The sequence below is a fragment of the Exophiala bonariae genome (assembly GCF_035927105.1).
Source record: "Exophiala bonariae strain CCFEE 5792 chromosome Unknown scaffold_12, whole genome shotgun sequence".
Classification (NCBI taxonomy): Eukaryota; Fungi; Ascomycota; class Eurotiomycetes; order Chaetothyriales; family Herpotrichiellaceae; genus Exophiala; species Exophiala bonariae.
Genome location: NW_027042487.1, coordinates 897235 through 922200, shown reverse-complemented (window position 1 = coordinate 922200; position 24966 = coordinate 897235). Strand labels below are relative to the sequence as shown.

Below are 24966 nucleotides of genomic sequence, written 5' to 3'. Positions count from 1 at the left end.
GGGTTTATTTTGTTGAGGCCTTGGACTTCTCGAGAGATGTGCAAAGATGCGCGACGTCCTTGACCTGGCCAGTGGCCACCTCACTTGTTCTCCAAGTCACTCACACTAAAAACCCTGATGGATGGGTCCGCTAGACTTGGAGGGGCATCTACAGGACTGGGTGAGGCCATCAAGGACCGTCATGGGTGCCGTGATGCTGCAGTTGAAAGTCTCCGGGCTGCCGACCCAGGTAAATGCAGGCCAACTCACGGCCTACGAGGGCCAAAGGAGAATATCCACATCCAGGGGACTTAACTAATCCTTCCAAGCGGTCGTCGCCCCTCCATGCCTCCCCCTCCCGTAGTGGCCGTGCTGCTTCAGAATCGAGTTTCGAGTTACGAGGACGGCTGCTTGTATCGTCTATTTTGATCATTTTGCTTCTTCCAAACAGCTTCCATCTCCCCTTTGCCCCGCAATGGAAAAATCTTAATGGCCTTTGGCTTCTGGCAATGACTCGAGCCCCAAGCCTCGATCTTTCAGTGTTATTAGTATAGCGAATTACATGCCTCAGCTTTGACGCGTCCACGTAGGCGACGCTCGACAAGACCTAGTCAGTTCCAGGGCATGAAGCCAATCCCATCGTGCCCCAGCTGGACTTCCATCAATCCGAGATTGTTCCGCCCAGTCTTCCGTACTCAGCTGGACTGGGCATACCCCACCAGGCGTCTGTCTGTAAGTCCATCCTGTGATCATCATGAGAAATGCAGCATCTTCCTGGTTCATAAATCTCTTGATTAACCATGATGACACTTCTGATCATCCAGCAGCATTACCGAAAACTTTTGCTTGCCAGGGCTTGGGTTTGGGTTTGGGTTTGGCTTGGGCCATGGGAAGCCGGATTTGCGGATCCGCCTCACCTGTAATGAGTGCAAGGCAAGCAAACCCGAAGGCCACATATATTGAGCTGGAGCCACCCTTCGCCTGTGACGAGACACGAATTAGATGTTGCGACTCGAGGAACATCAGAGTCACAGTCAGCTCCCACTAATTACGAACAGAGGAAGTCTTTCCAGGTGCCATCTACGAGTAGTTCACAATTAGCAGGCTCTACCCAAACAGCGTAGAATGTCTGATGGACGAGCGGAACGTTGCGGAAAACCCTAATGAGAAACTGACGGACGAATCAAAGAATGTCTGTCGCATCCACATCCGACCGCTCTGGGCTCGTAGTGTCTGGACCGTGACGCCGGACATTTTGCAGAATCTTACCCACCGCCTGGAATAAGCTTGTATTTTTGCTCATACAGGCATCAGCTCACTTTGCTCGGATCTGAAACTATCTTCACACCACTTCTCTGGCGCTTTTGGGCCGTGCCCCTCCAACGCATTGAAGGCAGCTTGACCAATTGTATATTAGATCAGGACGGGGGAAAATCCCCTACCATTGATCTTTATTCGCTTCAGAAGACTCGTAATGCTACACTGCATTAGCGAGTCACGAGAAATCGTCCACCGTGTCGGGTACGAGTTCAGGAGGAGCTGGCCCTTTGACGGCATTTAGATACTGCCGAACAGTAGTAGATTCCAACAGTGTATTCTTCTACTCGAGCATTAGTATTGTTATGACGAGGTCACCTTTTGTAAAAGCATAGAATCACGTTACCTGGATTTCCAGTGTTTCATAAGCTCTGCTCAGTAGATCCATCTCCAGGCTCCGAAGCTTCCCGATGGTTTCATGTACTGATGTCCTAATCAGGACGTTATCAGGGACAAGAGCTTCAAAACCATCCTGGGATTCTGCCATTCGCATTCCCTGCTCTTCAACACGCTGTTGAATAGTGACGATCGCTCGAAGTAGGAAAAGATCGTATAGCCGATGGTTGAGTAGTGTTGAATGCAGGGCGTTGGCTGGGAGGTCCTGGTCGTTCCAGACAGCCTTGAGTTCCGTGTCTCCGGTTACCAACTGCTCCACTCGAAAGTCCAGGCCGTCTTCCTGGTTGACACATGCCCACCAAACAAAGGTACTCTCCCACTTGACCTCGTTCTGGTCGTCCACGTAGAGGCGCACACCAGGCGCTTCCTGAGCGAACCGGATTTTGGCCCGTCGCAGCGGATCATCGGATGGAATGGTCAGGTTGAGAAAGACCTCTCTTGCAGAGGTCGCGTGCTCATCAATGAAACCATATGAGAATATCATCTCACATGCGCCACCGACCCCATACATGATAGTAATCTCCTCCCCCTGCTGGATGGACTTGTTGTCCCTAACGACGAGCAGCACGTGCTCGTGTATCTCATCGACCTCGAAGCGGGCATTGAACCGATCATCCGAAGCATGGTTGGCCATGTCCACCACAGGGACCATGCCGATGCCCGTCCCTCGAGGTAGGTCCAACGCACGAGACCTATAAATTGCATCTGCGAGCTTCCAATCTTCCATGTCCAGGCAGCCAGATTCATCGTCCCACCAGACACGTTGGATCCAGGGGATGGTCTCTGTGGCTTCTTTGAGATTGTTGAATTCCCTCTCTAGACTAGTGGACTTTTGATCCAGAGCATCGAACAGGGATGTGCCAACGAGAAGATCCCGTTCCTCCGATGTGTAGAAGGTGGGAAGCAGAATCTTCTTGGGTAAAAACTTGAGATAGTCTGCGAATGGATTCTGTAGTCCAAGTCCATGATGAGCAGCCTCTGGGTTGTTGATTGTCATCTGCCATGCCAGAAAGAGCAGAACGGCAGCTCGTGGAGTCTGAGGTCATGATTTAGCCATCGTAGACATTAAAATCCCCCTGATCATCGAGCAAGTCATGATGGATGCATTATTTGATCTTCCTCACCTGAAATAAAGAGGGCACAGCCTCGATCAATTCCTTGAAACTTTTGTCTTCCTTTGCATAATGCTCAACACGTTCTTTCGATAGTAGCAACTCCAGTGGAACTGCAAGGAGTGATGCCCCTGGTCCATGGTCAGCGGTCGCTAAGAGCCCGCCACCTTTATCGGTCCCATCAGGCGCAACTATGTGAGGTTCCACAGAAGCCCCCAACAATCGAACCTGGTTGAAATGTGACCATGAAGAGAGACTTGCCAGTGGCAGTGAGGTCTGTTTCATGGCTGTGACTTTGATGTTGTTACTGCTCCTATTCCATTAATTACTCGCGTGGTCAGACGGTGATATCTCGGATGTTCCTGCAATCAAGCACACAATGAGTTCCAGTCAGACGAATCGGTTCTACCAGGGTTCTTCTCGGTGCCAATATGCGAATCTTGAAATCCAGCCGAGAAATTCTCGTTCGGCAAAATATCGGTGCTGCGGTGTAAAGTTGACACCCTTGCCAAACGAAAAATCCCCAGTCTGACATTGAACCAAAAAGCCGAAGCAAAGCAAAGGTACATCTGGAAGAGTGAGGTTAGTACTCAAAACCCTTGTACTTTTTCTGCACTTTGAACTTCATCATCGCTCAACCTCATCATTATCTTCAAAACTAGCATATATCAAACCTACCTTCCTCATCAAAGCATATCATCAGTGATATTCTTAGATTCTTCATTGACAGTATGTACTTTAGATTCCTCATCGACGACATCCTCACCCAACGCATCCTTCTCGAGACACTCGATTGGCTAAAATGAATTGTCGTCTGACACGATTGTCGAACTGAATGAGCAGCTTTTACAAAGATCTCAACACCGAGGTCTCGATTTCCACTACGAAAGGACCGTTGGGTACTTGGCCATTGACGATAGAGCTCGATACAGCAATGAGCTCCTCGTTCTTATTCTCTGGTCGATCGATGTGTCAAGCCAAGGGATCCTAGCTAATGGATAACATTTCCGCACAAACCACTCACAGTTTGTGGCACAACTGCACCCGGGGTATTCATCATCTTGACGTCAGGCGAGATCTCCTTCAGTCTCCCCTCTTTCTGTGCTTGGTCCAAGAGGATGCCTATTCAGAATAGACTTTTGCCCACTTGAGTCCGGAAAGTACAAGAGCAGTTAGATGATGGTTGACAGACGCCAGAACTGTCTTCCGATCTGCAACGCTACCCCACAAAGCACAACAGTCTGTGTCCAGCTGAAAGTTCGGAAATGCTGAACGTTCTCCATGGCCATCCGACGAAACCCATGCTGAATTACTGACAGGTAATAGCATGTCAATGTCAATTCCCATCCATTACAGCCCAGAGGTCGGACTACCGGGTAGTTACTGTACGAACTTTTCGTGTCCAGAGCCTGCAAGCACAGATACAAATCTGCGATCTACTAGGAACAAGACATTTCTACTGTCTCCTGCCACCCTCTAGTGAAGAGCATTACTCTTGGTGCAACATCAGTTCGAAACAGCATCAACCGCATTTACACAACCCTGATCGATCCAAACTCTGTTCGGTATCTTTTTGCCACATCATCATCATCATCGCTCTTCCAATTCCCATTCGACGGTCGCCAACTTCGAATTAGAGGTGTCTCTCATCAAAGCGGCACCGAACCTTGCGACAGTACCACACGTACATCTGCAATAATAGTTGAAGATGAATTAAAAGCGCTAGTGTCACTACCCGTCGATCCACAAAATACTCCCTTACAGTCACTTGGCACATATTCATGCAGTGCATCCCCGGATTTGACTGCATTGGGTTTTTCAGGACCTCAACATGTCCACCAACGAGCATCAGATCTGTTGCGGGGCTTACGTCGCTTCGATCGGCTATTATTGCCAAGCACCCCCAGATACTGCGCTATATGACCTTTGCCTTTGGGCACAGCTGTGCGGATGACATGTTGGGATACTATTGAGAACTTGATATTGGTGACGAGACTTACTAATTCTGCATGCTTGACGCGGCATGTCGGTAGGGGGATTTTGTGACAATCTGGGAACTTTGGGATATGTCCCAGCTCATGCTACACTCGCCTAAATCACACTTTACCCCCCTTTTTGAATGCTGGCACTCAGGCTGGTAGCTATCTACAAGGCCAGCTTGGCGCCAGACTGGTGCTTGTTGTATGGGTGCTAGGAGTTTACACACAAGGTGAGAGGCAGTGTCTTAGCCATGACTCGAGCTTTGCGTTTCGCAAGTTCTACAGCCCGGAAATTCCAGCGCCAGTGTACGGACTTGATGATATATTTCCTCACCCGCAACGCTCAGTTCGGTTCCTGAGACGAAATTCCGGGGTATTTTTGCAACCTCTCCATCTGCCGGAAGGTGTGATGAGCGCATATCAGTAAGTAAATATTTGCCAGTTTATTCATTCTGGTGTGTTTCGTACGCTCGACATTACGATTTCAAAATACCTACGTATGGATGGTCAAATCGGTTATTATTCTCAGTGGATTGGAAATATTCCACAGACCACTGCTCGTTCGCGTCCTTGACACTCACAGGATTGCTCGCAAAAACTTCGGTCTTATCAGTTTATGCAAGTCTTCGAGCACTACACGTCTGCTTATGCTTGACACCTGACCCCATCTCCTATCTCCTTTCATTGTAAGGAGATTATTCACTTCTATAGCGTTGGTATTGTCGGGTTCTTGATTCCCAAGAGCTAAGGCGTTAGAGTGAGAAAAAAGACAAGTACTCATGCACAACCCAAAGACGACAACAAAACCCGTGATCCTGGATTGTGATAAGGGAATGGCACGCCACCGCTAAAGGAACACTACAGTCCAGGGGAGTGGGCTCTTCCTGAGCTGATTTGTTTACTAATCCTGAAATATTAATGGAGATAAAGCACAATATCTTTCTGCTATTTGAGCATATCAACCTCTGTCCTTGACTACTTCGGGCTCAAGCCAACAATGTGGGTGTGGTTGGATGTAATACCACAAATTTTGTGAGATCAACCATAATCAATACGATGTCCACATATAGACCACTGCCATCGTAGCTCTCTCATTAGGTTTCTTGTGACCCTTTTCCGTACAATGATCTGCATGGGATAGGGGATAAAGCCTTGCTAGTTAGTTCTAGTCATTCTGTTGAATAATGGTACGGCCTCAGAACTGCTAGGTATTTATTATCCCGCACCATGAGTCAATACGTCAAGCGGTGCTAATAAGGAAGGCCACCGAGTCTACATGCAACTCACTAGCGTTCTATCTGTATTTCTCCTCTGTGCTCTAAACGTTTGTAAAAAAAATTAAGTCAAATTGGTCTCAAGAGCTTGGGAAGGTATTCAGTCGGCATCCCAAAAGAAGGTCACGAATACCAGCTAACTTCAAGTCTAGGGGATGGTGGCGCCCACCAACGCATTCTAACTAGTTAAATAGGCGTTCCTTCCATCTAAAATTTGACCACCTAACTGAATTCGGCATCAACATCAACTTCGATTACCTCTCGCATTAATGATGACTGCAAGAGCGTCTTTCTGAGAGTGTCCTGCTCGCTGCAAATGTTGATATTACGGTTCCAAGCAATTCACTTTTCTTTGGCTGTACCTACGAGTAGGTAGCCATGCGCAACCTAGAGGGAATTCACTCCACGCCACTAGCCATAGACGGACACCAAGAGACAATTTTGTGGACCACGGAAATTGGTCACGAGCGCACCAAGCTTGGTGGAATCAAGCAAAAGGACGACATGAGAATGATATCCTCCTTGCTACTCACCACATGGCTATCAACATGCAATGATACGATTACGTGTCTCATGACTGGATCATTTGCCCATGGCGGGGATGAGTTGCGGAGGTGGCAAGGGGGACTCAGCTCCAGAGTCAACATCTAGGTCAATTACAACAAATCACAGGGATATCTGCAATCTACCCAAGACTCCAAGAACACACAAGATACAACTACAAATGCTCAGAGGAGCCGATGACCCATCTTCATACTCTCGTTTGATAATTGGCGTTCCTTGGGTCACGTTGAGAACAACATAACCAAGAAAACATTATCCACACCAAGGCTCGGCGTCCATCATTGAATATCACCTTTCTTGGCTTGCCAGGTATTTCTACCACAAGGCTAAAGAACGATTGGACAGCCTTATCACACGACACATAGAAAGCTCGCCGTGCTCGGTCTGTCATCTTTCCTAATGATCTGGCAAAATGCTGGGTTTCAGTGCTAAGATGTGATCGCCCCCAGGCCCACGACTCTTCCTCGGTTATTCCGGGTCCTCGTTCTTCGAAGCGGCCAGTCTCTACTCTTTCAGGAGGCTGATTCCGCTGACCATAACATTGCCATGCCACTGCTGTTATCAAAAGTCTTGGAATCTCTTGGTATCAATGTAACATTGAAGATATAGTACCAGGCCAATGCCTGGGCTGTTATCGTCTCTTCTACTCTTCTCCCACCAACGGCGCTGTAAATTTCGACGTGTCGGGCGCCAGATCGAATTGTTTGGACTCAGGCTAATATGGAGAAATTGCAACGAGTTGGGAGGTTTCTGGCACCCAAAGCCAAAGCAGGTGCCGATGGACGCGATGAATGGGGATCGCGAACCCAATTCGTTCTTGCATCTATGGGTGGTGCAATCGGATTGGGAAACATTCTTCGATACCCAGGACAAGTCTTCAACAATCACGGCGGACAGTGGTTCATCCCCTACTTGATGGCGCTGTGTTTCCTTGGGATACCCATTCTCTGGCTTGAAGTCGCCATTGGCCAAGCATACCGAGGTGGCTGTGCCATTGCATATGATCACATCAACAAGCGTGCTAAAGGTGTCGGTGTCGCGGTGGTCTACACCGGCTACTGCATCGTGCTCTACTATGTACCCCTTCTCGGCTGGGTCATGCGGTATTTCCGAAACTCGTTCCGCAGTCCTCTGCCTTGGGAAGGGAGGCTTCAGGAGTTTTACATGGATGAGGTGGTTGCCAACCAGGCGCCTATTGCCCCAGAAAATGGAGGCTGGGTTCAATATCCTGGCACCGGAATGGTCGGCGAAACCACTGGCTGGGTTGTCTTCACATGGTTCATCATCTTCTGTTGTATGTTCCGTGGCGTGGGACTTCTCGGACGAGTTGTATATTTTACCATGGGACTGCCTGTTGTGACCGGTATTATACTCATCGGCCGGGGGGCTTCTTTGAGTAATTCTTGGGCTGGGATTCGACTCTACATCGGCACATGGAACGGTGAGAAACTGGCCCAAGGGGACATCTGGCAGGCTGCTTGCGGTCATATCTTCTTCTCCATCGGCGTCGCTATGGGCTACTTCACGTCTTACGCGTCCTACAAACCGAAATTTGCCAATTGTGTTCAAGACGGCATTATCATCGCCGTATGTAACTCTCTTTATGAGGTTCTTGTTGCCTTCGCGGTGTTTGGAGTCATTGGGAACATCGGTCTTTTTCCAAGTGAAGAGACCAGGCAATCGACATTCTCTATCGCTTTCGTCACACTTCCGGCAGCGCTGGCGGAAATGCCTGGAGCACAATTCTGGTCGGTACTCTTCTTCTTCACACTGATGGTCCTTGGTATTAGCTCGGCATTCGCCCTATTAGAGTCAGTTGTGACACTCGTCAAAGACACAGATTGGGGTGCAAGGATTCCACGATCGGCTGTCGCTTCGGCTGCTGTGATTATTTCATGCCTGCTCTCTTTCATGTTCTGTACCGAGTTTGGCTTCTACCTACTGGACGCAGTGGACACATGGACCAATTTCATGTCTCTGTTCTTCGTCGCGTGGTCAGAATGCGTGTTCAGTACCTCGATCTACCGTCACAAGGATGTTGTTGGTCAAGTTGGCTGGCCCGCCTACCTGGTTTACAACTCTGGCTATTTTGGTGGTCAAATCTTTGGACTGGTAGTTGGCCATCTAGTTGGCCCTTCTGCCGGAGCAGGACTCGGTTTTGGCCTGTTCATTGTGGGCACCATTGTTGCGGTACTGGTAAGCAGAACTCCAGATGCGGAGACACCCCGTTTCTGGGGCAAGAGTGTCTTCCTTCGTCGCTTTTGGTGGCTAGTGTTTTATTCGGTAAGTTGAAGCCTGTGCAACTCTTGTTCGATAAGGAATCTAACGCTTCTCCAGGGCAACCAATTGACACGCGACTTGAACGTGACTATCGCAGTCGATAAGAATTGGCCACTTCCATCTTTCTGGGCACCAGTCCTACGATACGTTTCGGCACCCATCCTCGCGATCCTCACCAGTTTCGCCTACCCCTCCTTCAACAGAGTCAAAAACGACCCCTTGCACATCTATGGATTCTGCGTCGGACACGTCGTCATGCTTCTCGTGGTCCTCGGCTTAATCCTTCCTCGATCATTCGACGTCTTCGTTCCAAAAGCCCGTCGTGGCGAGGGTGAATTACCATACGCACCCAGTGTACTCGTTGGGGAAGGCGACATGCGAACTACGCGTGGCCTGGAAGATGGTTTCGATGAATACTCGCATGAGCAGCCAAACTCGAAAGCCGTGGGAGAAGACAGAATCGGCCATGATGATAGCTCCAGGGAGGGACGTGAGTCTCTCGAGAGAGGTCGCAGAGCTCAGGCCGACACCTTTCCCGAATCGAAAGGGAGGTACTAGTTAGTGATTAGGGACTTGCCGTAGCGTTGTTGCCCAGGTTCATCAATAGGAGGCGTCGGTCAGGCGTGGGCAAAACCGTGTGTGCGAAGGGTTTGGACTCGTGGACATGCAGCGTATATACTCCGTCTGTGCGTATACAAATCGTAATGCATATTATCTACTAAGGAATACGATACGAGGAGGTTTGACAAGCTTAAGTTCCCGTGATTATCCTCAAGTGCAGCAGGTTCCGAAGCATTTCTAACGGCGCCATTCGCGTTGCTTTTCGTCTCCCAACTCAAACCACCTTTTCGCACTTGTCACCAAGGGTGCACACCCTGATTTGCACTTCCTTCCACATCGTGCTCGCTTGGTCTTATCTGCCTCCCATTTCGACACGCCACCACTCAACCCAATGCAACTCACATCCAAGATCCCCATCACCAACACGTCCCAGGCCGTTTCTCAACCCAACCCAATCCAGTCAATCCAGTTCAATCACTCACTCACTCAAGCCAACACATCCAAAGCCACATCCCAAGTCCGCTGCGTACACCAGACCTGATCACGCTCATAGACGCCCGGCCCACAAGCCGCGGTGCCCACGCCGGCAACATCGGCATCGATGCGCCATAACACACCTTCTCGCCTGGCGCCGGGAGCGTCCAAGTCACAGGGGTGTGCGGCTTTCTCGAGCGTGGCGGCGTCGTAGAGTTGTGTGGAGAATTGGAAGTGGTTCTCTGAGGAGGCCGAGGAAGCGGTGGGTGGGAAGCTGGCGCGGAGGGATGGTGGGTTGGGAGACTTGGTAGGCTTTTGCTTTGGGCTTGCGTGCTCTCCGGATCTTGAGTACCGTTGGTGTTGGACTTGGTGCTGAGACTGGGTCGGGCCTCCCTGTGCCTGAGCGTCGTCTCCAGCACCGCTTGAGGAGCGAAGCATACACCACCTCGTGCCGACGCGATTGCCATTCTCCTGGGGCACCTCGTAGTTGGTTCCCATGTCGCGAACGTTCTTCTCCCAGATCCCAACCTGCTGGCTGGATTTCTTGTCATTGTAGCTCTCTCCTGGTCCAAACCCGAACCAGGACACCGTGTCATACGCTGGCGCCATCTGAATGTTATAACCCACCCTTGGGAGATTCGGCGGATGATTACCCTTTGGCGTCAGCTCCGTGTGGATCATCAGTCTGAACGGCACGTGCGGATCCCATCCAATGAAGACCGTGTACTCGATCTTGACGCTGAATGACCAGGACAAGATAGGTGGGGCGAACTCGTGGATTGCTTGGAATATCAGGCCTTTGGTCGATTTGCCACTTCCGTCTTGAAGTTGTCGGGTGTGTATGGATGCGCCCATGAAGGAGAATGAAACTAGCCGGCTGGTCATCATGTCTAGACCGTATCGTTTCCATTCGCCGGTTTGCCACACGGCGTCATTGTTGGTTGGGGGACGCCAGAAATCGAGTGTGAGTAAAGGCTTGGTGTCGGATGACGAGGAGGAACTGTTGTGCAGAAGTGGAGCGCCATTGACGTTCCACAGCACAATGTGTCCGCGAAAGCGGTCCCATGCTATGGCGGCGCTTGAGGTGGTGACGCGGTATTCGACTGGGGTTTCGGTGAGGATGAGAGAGTCTGAGGAGGTGGAGTCGAGTGTCGAGCTGCGTGGTTGTCGTACTAGTAGGGATGTGGCTTTCGGTGGCTTCTCATGGGGTAGGCATGTCTGTGACCAGGCGATGACATGGCCTGCTTTTGCCCAGGCTGTATCATTGGCTTGACGAAAGGTTACCGTTAGCCATGTCTCTGCAGAATGGCGGAAATCGAATATTGTATTGGGAAGTGGCACTTTGGACGTTGTGCCAGCGGCAATGAATGGTAGATTCAGAGATCCAGAGTCTAAGATCTTGGTTCTGCATTTTGTCAGCGAAGCTAATCACCAACGAGATGAAGAAAAAATGGGCACTTACTCGTCGCCAAATGCTTCGACTTTATAATCAATAGAGATATGGTCCAGCGACACAAAATCATACTCATTATTGACCACCAGGCTCGTCCCATCCTTGTCGTCAAGCCAGGCTCGAACCGGCGCGAAGACCTTCTTTAACTGCACTAGGCCTGGAGTGGGAGTATGATCACTGAAGCACAAGCCATCCATAACGAAGTCGCCATCGTTGGGTACATCGCCGAAATCACCTCCATAGGCATAATACTTCTTGCCCGTGTCGATATCTTCCTTCCACAAGCCATGGTTCGCCCATTCCCAAATAAATCCACCCTGGAGACGACGATGGCTGCGGAATGCCGCTTGGTAGTCTTCCAGCAGACCTGGCCCATTGCCCATTGCGTGCCCATATTCGCAGAGGATGATAGGCTTGTCGAAACTCTCCGAGTCTTGTGATGTCGCCTCCCGAATGAGTTCTTCAGGCGATGTGTACATGTGTGACACCATGTCCGTGGATTCAGCACGCCAATCTGGTTCGTAGTGGATCAGGCGGGTTGGGTCTCGGGATTTGGCCCATGCAGACATGGCGACGTGATTGCAGCCGTAGAAGGATTCGTTTCCCAGAGACCAGATGATGACGCTGGGATGATTTTTGTCCCTTTCCACCAGCGAATGCATACGGTCGAGGTAGGCTGATTGCCACTCTGGGTTGTCGGATGTAAACGAGGCAGGGGATTTGGACATGGGCTTCATTCTCCCGTCTTGAGTCGTGCGTCTAATTGTATTGTTGGTGGAATCCTTGTCCTCGTCAGGAGCATCGGCGGACCCGAATCCATGGCACTCAAGGTCGGCCTCGTCGATGACCCACAGACCAAGTTCATCGCAAAGACCCGTGAGCGCTGGATGCGATGGATAGTGAGAGCACCTGACTGCATTGATGTTATGCTTCTTCATCAAGAGGAGATCACGACGCACGAATTCTTCTGGCACAGCACGGCCCAAATGGGGATGATTATCATGTCGATTTGTCCCCCGGAAAGTGATGGGTTTGCCATTGACACAGATATTTCCACGTTTTAGCTCGACGGCACGAAAGCCTATTCGTTGTTTGATATGTTGAACAGCATGACTCTTTAGACCTCTGAGCGTGATTTGCACTTCGTATAGGTATGGTGTTTCCGCTGTCCACTTGTGAGGGCTCTTGACTTTGATTTTTCTGACAAATGTGGAGCGACTAGTTAGTACCCTCATTGACTCGGTCTCGGCAGCAGGATTGCCATCAGCGTTTTTGATAGTGATAGAAATGCTGAATCGCTCAGCCCAAGACAAATTGAGTTTTATATTCAAATCGGCATCCTTGTATCCGCTGTCTAGTCCGGTTGTGATGAAGAAGTCTTCTATCCTGGTACCACCTGGGAGTGCGATCAAGTGAACGTCACGGAAGATACCTTGTTTGCGTCAGTAGTACTCCGAGAGTGTACGAGGGAAATGGGAATGCATGTTGTTCGATAGTCAAAGCGCCACGTCGTCCAGGAAGCTCGATCACATCCTCTCAGTAGAATGGTACTCACCGGACAGCCACCACTGATCCTGATCTTCGATATAACTTCCATCACACCATTGAAGCACTTGCACCAACAAGTAATTTGGTGTACCAAATGTGACCTTGTCAGTGATATCAAATTCGGCTGGATTTCTGCTTCCCTGAGAATAACCAATTTTGATGCCATTCACAAACAACAGGAAGGCACTGTCGACACCATCAAATCTCAATCTCAGATGACTTGATTTATCCCAGGTGGAGGGTAGCTCAAAGCTTCGGAAATATGTGCCTGTAGGGTTCTCCGTTGGCGCATAGGGCGGGCAAGCCGGAAAGGGGTAGTCGAAGTTGGTATACTGAGGCCTACCGTAGCCTTGAAGTTGCCAATGACCCGGGACTTCTATATAGCCCCAGTTTCTGGCTCCCGTATCTCTATCTTGGTCGATCAGAGTACTTGCGGTTTCATTGCTGTAGTTCTCTCCGTGGGGAGCATGGAATGGCGTGGGTGAATAGGTGAATGCCCATTTCCCATTCAACGATAATGAGGTGTCTGGAATATAGTATGCGCGAGCAGGAAGCCTGTTTCGCTCAAACACTTTCTGGTTGCACCAGTCTGGGAGACTTGTACTGTTTGGTACGCTGTTATTGGTATTGGTGGCCGCTGTTGTATTGCTTCGTTCGATGGGGAGCACAAGGCCGTCCTCAGTTGTCAATTGCATCGTTGTAAGCTTTCAGGACGCTCAAGCTCCTCCAAAAAGCGATCCCCAGGCTCGAAATTATTATTTCTATGTCTGGCGGATTGATACATATATAGTCAGTGAGGTTTTGCACGCTGAGCAGTCGTGAAACAGTTGATTGCCCAAATACAGCGCCTGGCCGCATAGTTGGATAGAAGGATCAGCACCACTTAGCCTCAAGCGTCACGAACCCCGCGCCCGGAGGAGGTGCATTTAGAGTGTGCCGTACTCCCCGGAGCGACCTAGCTAGTAACTAACTGGGGCCCAGGGGTCCCTTGTCCCCTGTTCTTTGTCACAGATCTGCCTTCTGGCTTCCCCTTGACTTCCCCACATCTTTCAAGCTGCTCTTCAGCTGCCTTGGAGTCATCAATGCCACGACAACGCGTGGTATCGAGACAAACAGGATGCATGAGCAACCCAACTCCATACCTCGTACATGGCATGAGGACACCTGTCGTCCCCAAGCAGAAACCGATCAATCATATATATTTCCCTGTTAAGCCTTCGACTGGTGCTCGGGGCAAGCTTCGTGACGCACTTCCTTCCCCAAGCCGGGACTCGGAGTCTGACAAGGTCCGAAAGATCCTCTGTCGACCCAAGGTGATAGCAACTTTCTCAGGCGGACCTGACATTGTCTCTTTAAGCCTCCACGTTCATGTACACATCGGAAGGTCTCGCAACGACCAAGACGTATGTCTGACCGCCAGAGAAAACGCGACATCGGCAAGCATGCATGCGAATGCTGCCGTAAGTCCAAGACGAGATGCTACACAGACACCATGGAGCGCCACGGCAAATGCCGGAAATGCCACAATACCGGAGTCGATTGCGAATGGAAGGAGATCTCAAAGACTCGTCGACGACAACGTACTGGGCTACGAATCATGGAGCTTGAAGACAAGCTCTCTACCATCATGGAGTCTTTGCATGCGGCTCAAACACCCTCTCGACCTGTGGCTCAAGACTCTCTGGCCTCTGTTTCTCAACCAGGCGACCATGGGACCATACAGGTACCACGCTATCCTGCTCAAAGAACAAATACTTGCGACCTCCACCTAGCGGAAGCAGCGGACAAGGGACACGAATCTGTCGCAGCACCTCGCCTCCTGTCCAGTCTGCCTGTCATGAGCACCTTGTCTCCGGAGCAAGCATCGGGATTGCTTGCGGACTTCATTGCGGTCCAATTGCCTCAGTACCCAGTCATCTCTATCCCAGTGGATGTAACAGTCCAGTCCTGGCAGAGCCATCGGCCCTTCACCCTCTCTGCTGCGATAACTGCTGCCTGCGGTATATCCGAGCCTCGACTCTTCCAAAGCTTGTCTGAAGCAAATTCCCAGCTTCTGTGCCAGGCCGCCATCGTCGAGGGCGAGAAAAATATGGATATACTGCAGGCTCTGCTCATAACTGCTGTCTGGTGCTACCCGCGAGGCGATCTGAGGAAGCTGAACATCCACCAGTGGACACACATGGCCTGTACCATGGCCATGGAACTAGGTTTGGGAGGACAAACGTCCTGGCAAGTGCAGCACCGTGATGTGGACGAACTATTGCACAATCCCTCCCCTATTATGCTAGAGAGATTCCGTACCATGTTCGGGGTGTATCTAACCTGCTCTAGGTATGTTAAATGCGCAACGTAGCAGTGCTTTGGAGCTGACATGTGTTCAGAATCGCTACCAGCGCAGGTCGACAGAGGATGATATCATACAGTCCCACGACGCTTTCTGCCATCTCACTTTTCAAACAGTCCAGTAGGGATCCGAATGACCAACGTCTTTTGGCATGGCTGAAACTGCAGTCCATTGCCGAAGATATTGAGAAAACGAAGGTGAAGATCGCCAATCCCGCAGTTGGATCTGCCACAGAGGCAGGCCGTTTTAAAGACGACATCGCCCTTTTCGAGGCTCGTTTGCGCGACTGGGAAGCCATCACTGAGGTGGCTCTCTTGAATGGCATGTAACATACCCAGACTACCCCTGAGTAGACTCGCTGACAAGGCTGGATCAGAGTCTCTAAAGATCGAACTCAAGTTCTGTCAAAGCAAACTCTACGAATTGGTTGTCTACCTAGACCAGGAAAGCCAGCACCTCGATCTTCCCCAGCTGGGCGTGGCAACTGATCACCCACTAGCAGCGCCTCAAACCCCTTTTACACCCACGTACATACGAACCCTCCTGGCATTCATTGGAAATTGCCAATCAATCCTCGACATCATCCTGGCGGCGGACGTCCACGTAGTCCGCACATTGCCGGTCCTGACCATGCTCCGCGTCCCCTATGCCTTCAAAGCCCTGGCGGTGCTCATGAAGAGAATGAGAAATCCCGATGACAGCATTGGCAGGATTATTGATGAAGATACGCTCAGGTGGGACCACTATGCTTCCTCTGTCGCAAGGCAGCTAGAAGCCGCCAGTGCGATGGGTCTTTACGCGGTACCTGCCGCCATACTCAAATTGCGAGATGTTGCCGGGCCCTCTCCACGATCGCTACGAGCTGAAGATGGAAATGGTGAGTCGGCTGACTCCGGGCGTTGTTCTGTGCAGCAGCCTTTCCCGCCACCTCCAACTGCTTCAGAATCATCGAAACTATTCATACTTGGCTCCTCCGTCGATGTGGCGCCTGACTTTTCGTTGGCTCGGGGTGTTCCAGCCATGTCGGATAATTATTTCTGGTATGAAGATTTCACCCATTTCGCTATGCCACCCGTCGAGGATTCGAGGGCTTGGGATTACTTCTCCGGTGCAGCCCTTCTGCCTAGCTGAGCAAGAGACCAGGACGAAAGGAGTGATACCATGCCTCTGCCGTTGTAGACGATCCGTAATAATCCATCAGACAGCGGTCGACAGACATCTCTTTGCCGTGTCTGGTCCGGTACCAAGCAGCCTATTCCGACAATTTCACAACCTCAATCAGGAAAATCTATATCCCCTTGCATAACTAGACACCAGTGTATTTATGAGGCATCAAGAGGAGAAGGAATCAAGGCCACCCCGTATCTGTCGCAGAGAGACACAGTTATCCCCCTTCTCCAGCCAGTAACTGCGCGGCTTAGCACCACAGCCCGTCATCCTCCATCTGCGGATAGACCACTCCAGCCAAATCAGCAATATTGGCCAGGGAGTCCTGCGTTCCGAGCCCAATTTCACTGGATCCATGAGAACCTACAAGAGTTGCGCCCCGAGGTACTCCCCTATCAATGGCATTTCGCAGGAATGCTCTAGCGGCCCCAGTGTCCCATTTTGCCACAGGTCCTTGGCCGGGATTTACCACGTCGGCATTGAAGACGACAACGTCAGATATTTGACAGCCATGCGATGCCACCGCGTACGACCAATCTCGTGCATGAGGGCTCTCGTCCAGCCAGAAGGACGAGACTTGGACCTGAGAATCCTTGAGCACGAACGGGGCAGCATCGTTATATGTGATCACAGTGAACGGCCCGCCTGGTAGATTCTGATAGAATTCTTTCGCGACCTCTGGGATAACCAACGCGGCGCCAGCCGAGAGGTAGTCGGCAACTCCACCGGCATGGTCGCGATGGTGGTGGGAGGGCACCACGTGAGTGATTTTCTTGCCGTGCATGTTCTGCGCCACCCAATCCAGAATGATCTTGCTCCGGTGCCCCGGCGCGTCAGTGATGAGCAGACCGTCGTCAAACTCGACCAGAAGCTGGATATAGTCGGGGTATCCAACATAGAGATTCATGATCTGTGGTGTGGTACCGTTGGGAAACACAGGCTGGACAACCACGTCGGATACGTTGAACATGTCTCCAAATGGGCCGCCCCATAAGCCTGCCTCAAAAAATTCGTGAACCTCCGATCTGGGATACTCTCGATCTGTGCGTGGCGCGTTGGCTGTTTCACTTGAAGAGGAACCTGGCCCTGTGGCAGACGGTGGAGGCGAGGCATCGAAAAGGTCGGCAGCAAAGGTCGGGTTTACGATGATTTTGTCAATCACGAAGTCCTCAAGCACCGCCTCCTGGTTGTACACCGTCTGCACGCGGTGAGGGAGGCGAAGGCTATTTCCATTCCCTGCTGGATCAACAGTATAGTTGAGGAACACGACGTCACTTGTGGAAGGACCGAACACTTTGTGGTCCTCATTGACCCGCACAGCATAAGGAAGCCGTGTATCGTCGTCAATGATTAAAGTTAGGTCGAAGTGAGCATCATGAAGTGCCGAGTATGAAACCTGAGTTTTGTTGTCGCCAGCCGCCACCGTCACGCAGGAAGATGTTAGATCCGAACTCCGAGTATGGAACTGCTGCAGGAGATGCGGGAGGGCAAGTTGCTGTGCGGATTGCACCAGGTAGTCGGTCAGATATCCGTCTGCATATCCCAGCGCTTGGCTGGGATCATCGGCGAAGAACGAGTTCTGACCCTTGTTGAAGCACGCGGAGGCATTGGGTCCGGCTTGGACGACCAGGGAGAAGTCTATCATCGGCTTCAGGTCAGGGAATGCCCACAGCCAGTAAAAGCCGTACTGGTACTTGCGATCGAGCCGCTGGCGTAGGATTCCATCAGAGAAGAGAAAGGAGATATTCTGTGTGCCGGCCTCGGCAACGGTTTGGTCGGAGAGGTGGAGGTTATAGTTCTGGGTGAGAGTTTGGCTTCGATATATGCTAGAGAGGTATTAGGTCAGTCCACCACCAGCCCTGTGAAGCAGTAGGAAAGAGAGGTCTCACCTTGAAGACTCGTACGTCAACCCAATGGTCATGTTCAACGCCTCAAATCCGCCCATCGCATCAATGACACCGTTGAGCAGGTCCGCGGGATTGGATGTACTCTGGCTGCATTGCGTTCGCTGTGCAGTTGGAAGGGCTTGTCCCACAGCGCTTAGAAGGAGCAATTTCGTCGCTTTGAGAAGGTAAGTTTGCATCATGGAGTTGGACAGGTATCTTTGAAGACTTTGGAGGTAACGTGTGAGACAGCTGAAGAATTTTGCGGTTGTTGCTCGTGCTTGTGGTAGACCTGGCATACCCCCTTTGTCGTCGACCCTTCGTTACGACCCTTTATATCAATCTTGACGCGGTTTGCTACTGCCCGAGAATCCGAGAGAGCTGATACAACAGAGAACATGGTTAAGAGAGCATCATACTCACCTATGCCCACAGTTCTTCGTCTGCAGGATTGAGCAGTAGGCGCTAGTCGCGAGTTGATCTTCGGAGTTTAAGAACATAGCCACAGCAGCACCGCATTAATGGCGTCAACAACGACGTACAGAAAGCTTAAATGCGATGAACCGACTATCAGATGACCCATGCCCTGATATTCTCGGGCTGGATCAAATCTCGAGGTAGTATTGAGGCGCTCAAATGGTTCGATAACCCTGCGGACCTTATTAACCTCCGAAGAAGACATCCCGTGACTCCACATCGGTCAGGCTCACTTCCACCCTTCCGGTCAATTTGCTTCCTGAAGCATGCTAGGAGACAAGGAGAAGACGTTGTCGAAAACCTAGGACCATGCTGAACATACCCCAATCCTAGCAGATTGTTGACGAGGGCTCAAAATCCGATCTGGAGGCCGTCCCGATCGGACTTTATTGAAAACTAGGCATCTTTTCTTCCCTGTTCCAGGTCCCTAAAGCGTCACACAGAGCACCATAATTTGCGTCTACAGGGCCACGAGTGTGTTTCCTGTGGCGAAGCTCCTTCTGAATATGGCTGTGACCGGTTGAATGGCCAAGGGCACGGATTGAATTGTTCCTGGGAACCGACTGACTCTTCTCCGGAAAGGACACATAAAGAGAACTTCTTAGCGATCGAGATTTTGAAGACCACTAAGACTTCAAACGCCTTCAGAATCACAGCAAGAACGAGGTAGTTTCACCACAAAATGAACAACACAGTGGGCTATATCGATCGAGATTGGCCAAACCCGCATGGACCGGGAGACGCGTCAATCATCATTTATGGGTATGAGAAGACAGCCTCTTTCATTCTCTGTGCACAACTGACGGGCACGATGAAGATATACTCCCTCGCTCGCACTGGCAATCATCGGCATTGCCAGCTTCGTGCTCCTCTTCATCGCCATTCTGGCACAAGTATTCCGCCTCCGTGCGTTCAGCCTCATCCCGGCATGCATTGCTTGCGTCTGCGAACTGATCGGCTATGTCTTCCGGTTCCTGTCGGCGCACCAGGATCCCTACCGCATTTCTTTCTTCGTTGGCCAATATTTCTGCATCACGGTCGCGCCGGTCTTTATCTCGGCAAGCATCTATGTCGGGCTCGGCCAGCTGGTCGCTTGGGCATCGACATCCACGACCCTTAAAACTGGCTCCTTTCTCTCTCGTCTGCGTCCCAAAGCGATCCTTTGGACATTCATCTCGGCCGACATCCTCTGTACAGCGCTGCAGGTCGCTGGCGCGGCCGTGGTGGGTGAGCGGACCTCGAATCACGAGGATCCAACGCAGGCGAACGACATCCTTATTGCCGGACTCGCCGCTCAGGTCGCATCGTTCTGTCTGTTTTTGGTTCTGCTAGCGATGTTTGTCTGGTTGCTTGCCACCAACCCCAGCCTAGATTGCGCACCGGGGACAACTGATCGGCATCTCCACCGAGCAAGAATGTACACCTGCGTAGTGTCGGTGGCAGGCATTTTGATTTTCGTCCGGACCATTTTCCGCCTCGTCGAGAGCGCCCAAGGAGTCTTTGGTGAGCTGTCTTCGCATGAAGTCTACTTTGGCACTCTCGAGATGGCTACCGTGGTTATCGCCACAGTACTGCTGGGTATCTGGCCACCAAAAGCGCTGTTGAACGCCGCGAGAAAAATTGATGCGGAAGGGGAGGCGTTCTTGCTTCGCTCAAACTGACACGCGGAACAATTTCCTGATTAAGCAGCTCCTTCGTTGAAAGGATAGGCGATGTCCAAAGCCCAGTGATACCCGGGTAGTGTATTGAAAGACCCCCTTAACGGCTGAATCATCGTTCATTATGCACTTTGGATATGGTAAAATGTGTGGTATTCCACAATAAGATTCATAAGCGAAACTGATCCAAAACGGAGATTTCAGAGTCAAGATTGGGTCTTCAGAATTGACATAAAGTCTCCCCGCTTTTCTATACTCACCCAAAGTAGTTGGTCGAATTCAAAAATGAGGGGACCATCATTCAACTTGTAGCCTAACCACGAGGAACTGGTCATTCATCGTTCTTGATTCCTCGCCAGTTGGATGTAGCAGGACTTAATGTCGCCTAGCCAAGGAGCCGCGCCCAAGCAGATGAAACTCAATATCGGTGGTACTCGGGCCGTGCCTCAAATAAGGCTTGTTGTCCCTGTCCTCTTTGCTGAACGAACTTGTCGTGCGAGGCTGAGATGGATGGAATCTCTGCTTTACCCCTTGCATGCAATGTCCTACAGCTCGTCGAACAAGCCATCGAAGCCGCGGATCTGTGCAAAGAACTATATGAGCAAGGGTCACTTGACGAAAACAACAGGATCGAAGAATATGCTGATTACCTAACGGCTGCAAACGCCAACCTCGAGACTGAGTTCACGAAGCAAGCACCGACGTCAGCAATACGTACGACCAAGTTACATAAGATCTGTGATGATGCTACAAAGACGGCTGCCCTGCTCAAACTTGAGCTCAACATGATCGTAGGACGTGTGACCGACTTTGGTGACACCTATCGTTGGATATTCTATCCACCTCCTCGCACCGACGGTCACCAGCAACATGAATTTGTCAACTGGCTGCGCAATGAAACAAACATTTTCTGGATCAGCGGCAAACCTGGAAGTGGAAAATCGAGTCTCATGGAGTATATATACCAGAACTTGCAAGAGGGACAGGTTGGCTTTGGTCATCTCGCAGCATGGCCCGGCAGTATCTCCGTGCGACTGCTCAGTTTTTGGTTCTTCAGACCTGCTGCCACTCCCTTGCTAAAATCATTGGAAGGATTTTGGAGATCCTTGTGCCATCAGATTTTGAACACAGACGATAGTCTCCCGGAAAGGATACGAAGCGACAACGATGCCTCAGTGCCTGCAAGTCTCAAGTCCTATCTCACAAGATCAGGGTCACGTGCTCAAGGCTGGATAGTCTCTGAGCTGCAATCATGGTTCTCATATTTGGCAACACGTTCGCAGTATAATTACTGTATCTTGGTTGACGGTCTTGACGAAGTGACTCAGGAAATACGCGAGCCCTTACTTGACTGCGTTAGATTCATTGCGTCTCGCTCGACGAGGGTCAAGGTTTGTTGCTCAAGTAGACCAGAGCACCCGTTCCAAGATGCCACACGCCAATACCCGTCGATCAGGCTGCAGGACTTCAACTATGATGACATCAAACTCCACTGCGACAGTCGACTTACTGCCACTCGAGCTGCACCATACGCAAGAGAGATCTGCTTGCGGGCAGAAGGCGTCTTCCTGTGGGCATATCTAGTCACGGAAGATCTGAGAACTGCCGCAAGCCAGGGCGATTCTTTAGAAGATCTCAATTTGCGCTTAAAGGAGTGTCCCACAGAAATGAACGACCTTTTCGCATTCATGCTCGAGCGGCAGGATAGGTTCTATGCGAAACATCCGAAACCATATCTCTCTCTCATCTACGCTTCACACTACCCGCTCGAGGATCCTACGATTCTTGAACTGCTTCTAGCATCGCAAAGTGAGACAGAATTGACATCTGACTACTTGAAAACTTCAGATGCCGCTCGAATCGCATCCTGGGAGAGCCTCGCAATTGACTTGGAGGCAAACATTCTGGCAAGGTGTGCAAGTCTCGTTGAATTTTATGCCCGTGATATCCTTAGTTATACTAGCTTTCCAGGCTCATTTCCTTATCGACAACTCTCCAAGGCAAATAAAACTGCTGTGAGGTTTATCCACCGCAGCGCCCGAGATTTTCTGGCGGAGAGCGAAGGCGGTGTTAACTTCCTTCAATCTTGTAACATTTCTGTACAGGACGCGATTCGGAGATTGACATTTGCTTCGATTATCGCCTTTTCCCTCAACACTGACGAGGTGTCTTCCCAGAGACCATTGCGAAATGCAAGCTCCATACAGGCGGAGTTCTGGGGGTCACCCGAAACCAGCGCCGTGGATAAGTTCTTTGCGGAAGCGCAAGCGCGGAACCCGTTGGAATGGCCATCACTGGCCCCCGAAGCTTATTGCAAGGACCGCGATTGGGATCACAACTATGAAGAACCACTTTGCACTGATATTTCGCTGCTTGACAACCTTACATACAACTGGACCGTTGAGTTTTCCATGTCTGCGTACTTGGAGGCCAAGCTCGCTGGTCTTGGCTCTGGTACAGCGAGTCTGGTGGCGGGATATAGTCTTGTGCGGGTGATTCTCAATCCGTCCTTTTCATTCGATGCTTCCGGGCGCGAATTCATCGACCGGCTTGAACAGTATCTATCGTGGACAGAACAACTTACCCTTGTGCATAATCTGCACCGCGAATTCTGCTCTCACACCTTGGTGACTGGCTGCTTGTGGCAGCATGTACAGCTTGCACTAATACACGCCTACTGTGATGGAGGTGTCAAAGAGGTGATTCCGGCTTCAGGAAGTTTCCTCCAAGGTCTCTGGAGCAAAGAAGTTCAATCGTCATATGTGGAAGGCTGGCTCATCTACACAGAAAATCTCTACGAGAGGAGGTCGTATCCAGTGATTTGCCTTGTACCGGGTGACGCAGCATCTTGTGCCAAAAGGTATTCCGGCTATGATATCTTTGTAATCCACATGGCCACGCAAGATTCTGCAGAATGGGGACTCCATGCGTTGTCCTTCTGCTCCTTTTCTCCAGCGGGGCTCGAGCGCTTTTTCGAGGTCGAGTCCACAGCCAATGAAGCTTTGCAGAAGATTATCCTTGCTGCTGACAAGACTTCCAGACTATACACAATGTTCCACGCTCCTGAGCAGTTCGGTGGATGTTTAGTAGCTATTCTGAACCAATACCTGGATGAGTTGACTCCTGTCGATATTGCGAGGATTTTGTTCTTACACCGTCACAGCCCCATGCTTGGGGTTTCAAAAGGTAAATTCTGCGAAATGGTGAACAACGGTGACTATGTGTCATTAAGCATCATGTCCAAGGAAGAAATAGACCGTCACTGGTGCGAGGTTGTTCCTGAGGACGACTTCAAGTTGTGCAACTCGATTCGAAGACTTCTTGCCAAATGGAGTCAACAAAATGCACTTGCTCTTTCGTTCGAGGACTTCCAGTTGGAAAAGAGCGACTCAGATGAAGAGCCGAGACATGATGACCATGATAGAGACTTGGGCCATCAGGAAGCAAGGTTTGAAGAGGTTGAAGGCGAGGACGTGGATGAAGGGGATCACCTGCCAGATCCACAGACCACTGGGGAAGACCAGTAACGATCACAATACCACCAGAGACACTGAATTTTTCATACGGTCATGAAACGATCCGACGCCACAATAGGTTATCATCGCCGAATTGAAAGACGACATATTTTATAAAAGCAAAGATCACCCCTTGGAAAATGTGAGATCATAGTAACTCGGTACGGAGAATCTGGGTCACGGTTCTTCTCGACCAAAAGAATGGCCGGCGAGATACCCACCAAGGGGATTCGAGAGATAACGGGACTACAGACACTCATGTCGACGGCAAACCATCACGAATATTGGACGAGTTACGTAGGACAAACCAGGCACCACCAAAGCAATACCTAATACGACAAAAAAGGAAGAGAAAGAGAAAGAGGAAATCAGTTAGGTTAGGAATAGACACGCAAAAATGAGATTCTATCTTCGCAAAAATCCCTCCCAAGAGCGCCACGCCTGGGAGGACTGGAATGCATGCTACTCGCAGCACGCAGCACGTAGTTGCAAGGAGATCCCTGTCCTCCAACACCCGTGACACTGGGTACTTTTTGTACAATGTTGCGAAGAAATAAGCAATAGCGAAACGAGGGCAGTATAACACGATGTTTAAAACTAATTGCAGATTTGCCTTCTTACTCCTCTTCTTGTCTTTTGACTGGGATCTATGTCGTCTATTATGTGACAGTATCGTGCGAGTAGCAGCGACCTTTGGTTCATGGGAAATTATGTGACCATTTCCAAGACGGTGGATGTGGATGTGTTACTCAAGAAGAGTCTTCAGTGGATCAAATATTGTACACGGTATACTTTAGAGCCTCGAGATCGAATCTTGATTGACAGTAATGCTTCACCCCCAACCCGGTACGAGATCTAGTGTCCAGATTATCAGTAGATCAGATTTATCTCCCCTGATCGCCATATCCAGCTTGGTGATTATTCGTTCCCGACATGGCCATAGAGCCCGTCAAATATCCAAAAGATATTGGTGATCTTCTGATTG

The 24966-nt window shown here is 50.4% G+C and overlaps 7 protein-coding genes across 7 annotated transcripts; 4 read left to right on the top strand and 3 right to left on the bottom strand.

Annotated features, from left to right (window-relative positions):
• Positions 1–1633: 1633 nt before the first annotated feature.
• Positions 1634–3089, bottom strand: LTR84_002319 (uncharacterized protein; the record flags this gene model as incomplete). The annotated part of the gene is made up of 2 exons (XM_064845933.1): positions 1634–2728; positions 2817–3089. 2 exons carry the CDS (start codon positions 3087–3089, stop codon positions 1634–1636), a joined length of 1368 nt encoding a protein of 455 aa, XP_064706787.1.
• A 4252-nt stretch (positions 3090–7341) lies between these two features.
• On the top strand, positions 7342–9459 carry LTR84_002318 (uncharacterized protein; the record flags this gene model as incomplete). Its single annotated transcript, XM_064845932.1, has 2 exons — positions 7342–8904; positions 8959–9459. The coding sequence occupies 2 exons, from the start codon at positions 7342–7344 to the stop codon at positions 9457–9459; spliced, it is 2064 nt and encodes a 687-aa protein (XP_064706786.1).
• A 489-nt stretch (positions 9460–9948) lies between these two features.
• Positions 9949–13632, bottom strand: LTR84_002317 (uncharacterized protein; the record flags this gene model as incomplete). The annotated part of the gene is made up of 3 exons (XM_064845931.1): positions 9949–11341; positions 11399–12821; positions 12945–13632. 3 exons carry the CDS (start codon positions 13630–13632, stop codon positions 9949–9951), a joined length of 3504 nt encoding a protein of 1167 aa, XP_064706785.1.
• A 797-nt stretch (positions 13633–14429) lies between these two features.
• LTR84_002316 (uncharacterized protein) lies at positions 14430–16412 on the top strand (the record flags this gene model as incomplete). Its single annotated transcript, XM_064845930.1, has 3 exons — positions 14430–15268; positions 15319–15606; positions 15635–16412. 3 exons carry the CDS (start codon positions 14430–14432, stop codon positions 16410–16412), a joined length of 1905 nt encoding a protein of 634 aa, XP_064706784.1.
• A 286-nt stretch (positions 16413–16698) lies between these two features.
• Positions 16699–18630, bottom strand: LTR84_002315 (uncharacterized protein; the record flags this gene model as incomplete). The annotated part of the gene is made up of 2 exons (XM_064845929.1): positions 16699–18274; positions 18338–18630. 2 exons carry the CDS (start codon positions 18628–18630, stop codon positions 16699–16701), a joined length of 1869 nt encoding a protein of 622 aa, XP_064706783.1.
• An 860-nt stretch (positions 18631–19490) lies between these two features.
• Positions 19491–20469, top strand: LTR84_002314 (uncharacterized protein; the record flags this gene model as incomplete). The annotated part of the gene is made up of 2 exons (XM_064845928.1): positions 19491–19570; positions 19626–20469. The coding sequence occupies 2 exons, from the start codon at positions 19491–19493 to the stop codon at positions 20467–20469; spliced, it is 924 nt and encodes a 307-aa protein (XP_064706782.1).
• Positions 20470–21001: 532 nt separating this feature from the next.
• On the top strand, positions 21002–23993 carry LTR84_002313 (uncharacterized protein; the record flags this gene model as incomplete). Its single annotated transcript, XM_064845927.1, has 2 exons — positions 21002–21008; positions 21031–23993. The coding sequence occupies 2 exons, from the start codon at positions 21002–21004 to the stop codon at positions 23991–23993; spliced, it is 2970 nt and encodes a 989-aa protein (XP_064706781.1).
• Positions 23994–24966: the final 973 nt, after the last annotated feature.